The sequence below is a fragment of the Alexandromys fortis genome, unplaced genomic scaffold (assembly GCF_014885135.2).
Source record: "Alexandromys fortis isolate MF-2015 unplaced genomic scaffold, M_Fortis_MF-2015_v1.1 scaffold_349, whole genome shotgun sequence".
Classification (NCBI taxonomy): Eukaryota; Metazoa; Chordata; class Mammalia; order Rodentia; family Cricetidae; genus Alexandromys; species Alexandromys fortis.
This window is the reverse complement of record NW_026068216.1, coordinates 468,903-474,902: the sequence shown is the minus strand read 5'-3', so window position 1 is coordinate 474,902 and position 6,000 is coordinate 468,903. Positions and strand designations below refer to the sequence as shown.

Sequence of the window (6,000 nt, the reverse complement as noted above, 5' to 3'; positions counted from 1 at the left end):
TCACAGAACTCTCCCTTCCCTCGTCAACCTCCAGCAACCCTTGGGCCGGTGAATCTCTGTGCAGCATAGAAACTGAGTCATCTGGCTTTGATTGCGTTTCGCGCCTCCGAATGCAGGCTACACAAATTATCTGCTGCTGGTTACTCCAGATCCAGACCAGCCTAGCCAGGCGATCCTCCCACTGGGCGGGATCCGTTTTCCTCCTCCGGCACAGTCAGACCAAACACAGTTCAGATGAAATGTCGCCTATTTATTTTAAACTTATTGCCATTTCCCTTTTTAAAGTTCTTCAGGCCCAACCTCGGGTGGTCGGTTTTGGATCTTTAAGTCATCACCCACGCGCACAGGGTGGCACCCCTCACAAGTTTCCCCCGTTTCTAAAATATTTTTCGTCACATTCTTATGACTGTGGACTTCGGTTTGCAATTATTTCCATCAGGTGGGACAAGACGACTTCCGCGGGGCAAGAAGCCGCAAAGACCGGCGAGTACTACGAGAAGGGCTGAAAGCCAGGAGCGCCCACAGCCTCCGGGAGCCCAACCCTTTGCTCAGCCAGGCCCTGCCCACACAGTGTAGGCTACGGCCACCTCCCGGCCCCAACCCCCTCAGCGGCTCAGGCAGAGCTGGCTGCTTGACCCGCGAGCTCACCAGCCCTTGGATACACCGGCAGGCCGCCTAGCTAGGCTCTCTGCCAGAAGCCCCGCCTTCCCTTCCTGACTGACGTGTCTCTGCACCAATAGAACGTGACTATCTTCTGCCCCGCACGGCCCGAAACCCGCTAGCGGCTAGCGCCTAGCGATCCACGTGGCACGGCTCCAATCGGAAGTGGTCCAGTCTCTGCACCGCCTCCCGGAGCTTGCTTTGCAAACCGTGGCTGCTTGTGCTGGACGCGCGTGCTAAAGGAGGGCGGTGGAGCCCTGCCATGCAGCTCCCCAAGGACGCCACTGGGCATGGCCCGCTGGCCTCAGTGGTAGGTACGGCGGGGTGAGACACAGCCCCGCCTCTCGTCCCTTCTGTAGCTTTTTCTCCTCAGGACCTGGTAACCATCTTTTTCTGGGCTCGCAGCCGCCAGGGTCTTTCCGGAACGCTGCCATGGGTTCAGGATCCTCAGCTTGGAGGGCACCCACCCTTTCCTGTGTCAAGGCGAACGTGTGTACAGATCGCGCTCCTGCTAGAGTTCCTACCGTACACTAACCTACACACCTCCTTGTCCAGCACACTATCGCCCACCCCCACTCCCTTAGCCCTGCTCGCCTCGATGGTATGCAACACCTGTCCCACTTAACCTAGCTGGTGGGTTAGGCGTCAGGAGCCAGGACACCTTGTAGATACGGTTCAGAGACTCAGCGTCATTTGTATTTTTCCTGCCGAGCTTACTGACATTGGGAACAGGTAAAATCAAGGCCTAGCCTAACCTTGTTAAAAATTCACATATCCCTTTTTTTTTTATTGTTAGGTCTCCCGTGGCTCTGGCTGGCCTGCAACACCCATAGCTGAGGATGACCGTGAACTAACACTCCAGCCTCCACACCCACTTAACTGATAACAGATATGAGTCACCCACACCCTTCTTCACTTGTAGGTCTTGAGAAAATGAAAAATGTTCATTTCCTTTATAAAGTCAGTCCAGAGGACTGGGGTATAATTCTGCTATACACATGCAAGGCCCCGGGTTCAATCCCAAGAAGCTCAAAAAAATAATAATAATAAATAAAAGTCTTTAGGCATTCATTTTCAGAACAAACACAGGATGAAATGCCACTTTTGGATCCTCACCTCCTCAAAGAACATTTAGTTTGTAAAGAACTTGGTAAATTTTGTCTTCAATACTCATAAATTTTTATAACTATGTTCAGTTTCAGTAATTTAAATATTATATGTAGATGTTATCTATAGTGATTTATATAGATATTGTCTATATTGTATGTAGACTTTGTGGAGATTTTGTAGCTACTGTCTGGGTTACATATAGCTATGTAACATGTGCATGTTATGTGTGTGTATGTTCACACCTACATAACCTATTGGTTTTCCTTCTGAGAAACTTTTGTATTTGCACGATAACTCAAGGGTGGCAACAACTGTTAATTTCTGTGGCTGTTCTTTTTTTTTAAGATTTATTTATTTATTATGTATACAGTGTTCTATCTGCCCACATGCCAGGAGAAGGCACCAGATCTCATTACAGATGGCTGTGAGCCACCATGTGGTTGCTGGGAATTGAACTCAGGACCTCTGGAAGAGCAGCCAGTGCTCTTAACCTCTGAGCCATCTCTCCAGCCCCATCTGTGGCTGTTCTTTATTGCTCACTCCATCATATAAAATTGAGGCAGTTCCTGTGATAATTGTTCTTCTGGTCATCAAGTTTTAGTGATTTTATTTTATGCCACTTTAGAAACTTTTAATTTTATTTATTTTGATTTTATTTCTCTCACTTCCTGAGAGAAAGTGCTGGTGCCTGAATTCAAGGATAGAACAAAGATTAAGGGTCTCTACAGGCCCCCTTGGTCCAGCTGTGTGATTATCTGTGCAAGAGTATGAAGGGGTGGGCTGGAGAGATGGCTCAGAGGTTAAGAGCATTGCCTGCTCTTCCAAAGGTCCTGAGTTCAATTCCCAGCAACCACATGGTGGCTCTCAACCATCTGTAATGGGGTCTGGTGCCCTCTTCTGGCCTGCGCGCATACACACAGACAGAATATTGTATACATAATAAATAAATAAATATTAAAAAAAAAAGAGTATGAAGGGGTCACGTTGTTGGAGTTTCTCAAAGGGCGAGTGTGCCATCTAGTCAAGGGCTGGTTCTCATGAGCAGGGGAGAGATGTTAATCAGAATTGTGATGCTTTTGCCTAGTGATTAAAATAATGAATTTACCATTGAGCTGGAGGGGCATTTTGATGCTTTTCAGGTCCCCCCCCCTTTCAGAAGCATCTAGAAGGGAATAGTGATAGAGAGATCAGTGGTAAAGGGAGTTTGCACCAAGCCTGACAACCTGGACTTGTTCCCCAGTGTCATGTGTACACCTACAGCAACAGATGAATAAATGAAATAACGTTTTGAAAGCATCAGGAACTTGAGGGGCCAAATGAATGGCAAGAGCTTAGAAAGGAGAAGTAGATATCTTCGGATTGTTGGGTATGCCTGTCATGAGGCCTGGTTCTAGGCCATCTCGTGGATGCTGAAGGGCGTGTGGTTCCCCGTGGCTGTTGGCTAACCCGTTTCTCTGAATTCTAGACTATTATCCTCCCAGTGCGCAATGCTGAACTGTGGCTGGATGAATGCTTGGCATCTGTGTTACAGCAAGACTTTGAAGGCACCATGGAGCTCTCTGTTTTTAATGATGCCAGCAAGGTATTTATGAGCCAGCTGTTGGGTGACTTAATGCTTTACAAACCACACTTAAGGGCGGTTCCTAACCGGCAGTGTCACACTTACAGGACAGTTCTGGGACCATCATTGAGAAGTGGAAGGTGAAACTGGAAGATTCTGGCATCTCTGTAGTGGTTGGAGGCCATGACTCTCCTTCTCCCAGAGGAGGTAACATGATACATTATAATTATAGTTTTTTATCAACCTATGAACTTAAATGGTTTCATTGGAACACTGATTTTTCAACTCTTTGAGTATATGAGCGTTGTTTTTTTTTTAAATCCATTGAGCATATGCCTTATAATTCTATATTTATCATCTTGAAGAACTGCCAGACTGTTACTCTCACTGCTTATACTATTTTACACTTTCCAGTTTACTCACACACACTATCACTTGCTGTTTTCTTTTGTCATTACTATTGTAGCCATTCTGGTGAGTGCGAAGTAACTCACGGTTTTGTTTGCATTTCCAAGTGGTTAGTGACGCTGAGTGTTCCATGTATTCTCTGGTGATGTGTATCTGGAGAGGTATCTGTTCAGCTCTTTGCTCACTGTTTACTTGAGTCTTTTTCTTTAATTTATTTATTATGTTTATAGTGTTCAGGGCACAAGATCTCATTATAGAACTCACTGTGTTGCCTAGGGTGGCCTTAAACTCATGATTTTTCTGCTAAGGATCCTGGGTATTGAGCTTATAGGTATGTGCCGCCATGCCTAGCTCCTGGTTTAGTCCTCTAATTGCCCTGGCTAAAATCTCTTGTAACATGCTGAAGTAGTAAAAGTAGACATCCTTACCTTTACCCTGACCTTAGAGGGAAAGCTCACAGTCTTCCTCTGTTGAGTATGGTACTAGCTATGGGTATTACTAGTGTCCTTTATTTAACTATGGGGTTTACTAGTAGCCTTTGTCAAACCAAGGAAGTCTTCTTGTATTGTATGTTTATCAACAGTACTATTTTTAATCACCAAAGGGGTAGGTGGGCTGGATTTTTGTCAAGTGATTTTTTTTTTTTGGCATCAATTTGAGAAACTGATTTTTCTCCTTCACCATGTTGGCTTATATAATTACACTGATAACTATTGTTGAACCATTTTTGCATTATTTGGGTAAGCCCTACTCACTCATTATGTGTAATCTTCCTAGTAGACAGCTGGATTCAGTTTCCTGGTGCCTTGTGAAGGGTGTGTGTGTGTGTGTGTGTGTGTGTGTGTGTGCAGGTACATACATGGAGGCTAGATATCTGGTGTCATTCTCAAGCTTATGTTTTGATATATGATCTCTCACTAAACCTGGTGTTTACTGGTTGGTCAAGGGTAGTTGATGAACACTCTTCCTGTCTCTGCTTCCCCAGTGTTAAGATTATAGGCTAACACCATGTTTGGGTTTTTATGTGGGTGCTAGAGATACAAGCAGTCCCTCATGTGTGTGTGACAAACACTTTACTAACGGAGCCGTTTCCCATCTCTCTTTTTTAAAAAATATTTATTTATTTATTTATTATGTATACAATATTCTGTCTGTGTGTATGCCTGCAGGTCAGAAGAGGGCACCAGACTCCATTACAGATGGTTGTGAGCCACCATGTGGTTGCTGGGAATTGAACTCAGGCCCTTGGGAAGAGCAGGCAATGCTCTTAACCTCTGAGCCATCTCTCCAGCCCTGTTTCCCATCTCTTGTTGAAGATTTTTTTAATTTTTTTTTTTCCGAGATAGGGTTTATCTGTGTAGCTTTGGAGCCTGTCCTGGAACTAGCTCTTGTAGACCAGGCTGGCCTCGAACTCACAGAGATCCTCCTGCCTGTGCCTCCCGGAGTGTTGGAATTAAAGGTGTGCACCACCACCACCTTTTTTAGACAAGCTTTCAGTACGAGCTGTGGCTGGCCTGTAACTTGCTGTGTAGTCAAGCTGACCTAGAACTTGCAGATCCACATGCCTCTTCCTCCTCATTTCTAGAATTAAAGGTCTGAGCTGCTACACTGGGCTTTTATTAAGGGTTTCTCTGTGTGTGTTCATAAGGGATGTTGTTGTATGGTCTCTAGTTCTTACAGTATTTTTTGGTGGCTTTGATGGGAATTCTGACCTGTAGGATCGCTTAGGAAATGGGAAAGAATGGGACTGGTGTTAATTCTCCTGTTTGCTAGACTTCGTTGACGAAGCCATGAATTAGATCCTGGGCTTTATTCTTTGCCTTGTTCTTGAGTCAGGTCTCTTGTTCCTGGGTCACTTTTTAGTTTGTACGTCCAGGAGTTTCTTTGACTTCTCTCAGGTTACTGGCTTTAGTGTCCAGAGTGTCCGCTCCTAGCCCTCTGAACCCTCATCAAGGCTGACAGTGATGTAACATTCCTCATCCCAGTGACTCCAGTCTTCCTTTTCCCCCCATCTAGCTATGTTGGTTACTTTGTTCATTTCTTCATAAAAACATGTTTTTAAATTTTTTATGTACATTGATGTTTTACCTGTGTGAGGGCGTCAGATATTGGAGTTACAGGCAGTTGTGAGCTGCTGTGTGGATGCTGGGAATTGAACCTGGGTCCTCTGGAAGAGCAGTCAGAGATGCTGAGCCATCTCTCCAGCTCCCCTAAAAACAGCATTTTTTTTAATTTTTTTTTTTATTTTTTTAGTTGCTTCT

The 6,000-nt window shown here is 45.0% G+C and overlaps 1 protein-coding gene across 2 annotated transcripts in view; it reads left to right on the top strand.

Moving 5' to 3' along the window:
• Nucleotides 1-751: 751 nt before the first annotated feature.
• B3gntl1 (UDP-GlcNAc:betaGal beta-1,3-N-acetylglucosaminyltransferase like 1) overlaps nt 752-6,000 on the top strand; it is a 67,700-nt gene continuing 62,451 nt past the window's right edge. The window contains exons 1-3 of one of the 2 annotated variants that reach the window (XM_050130441.1): nt 752-970; nt 3,236-3,352; nt 3,439-3,538. In XM_050130441.1, coding sequence (XP_049986398.1) covers nt 923-970; nt 3,236-3,352; nt 3,439-3,538 — 265 coding nt within the window. In that variant the 5' untranslated portion in view covers nt 752-922. Of the gene's footprint in view, nt 971-1,790; nt 1,811-3,235; nt 3,353-3,438; nt 3,539-6,000 lie in introns of those variants that run through there. The other variant, XM_050130443.1, reaches the window with a different exon arrangement.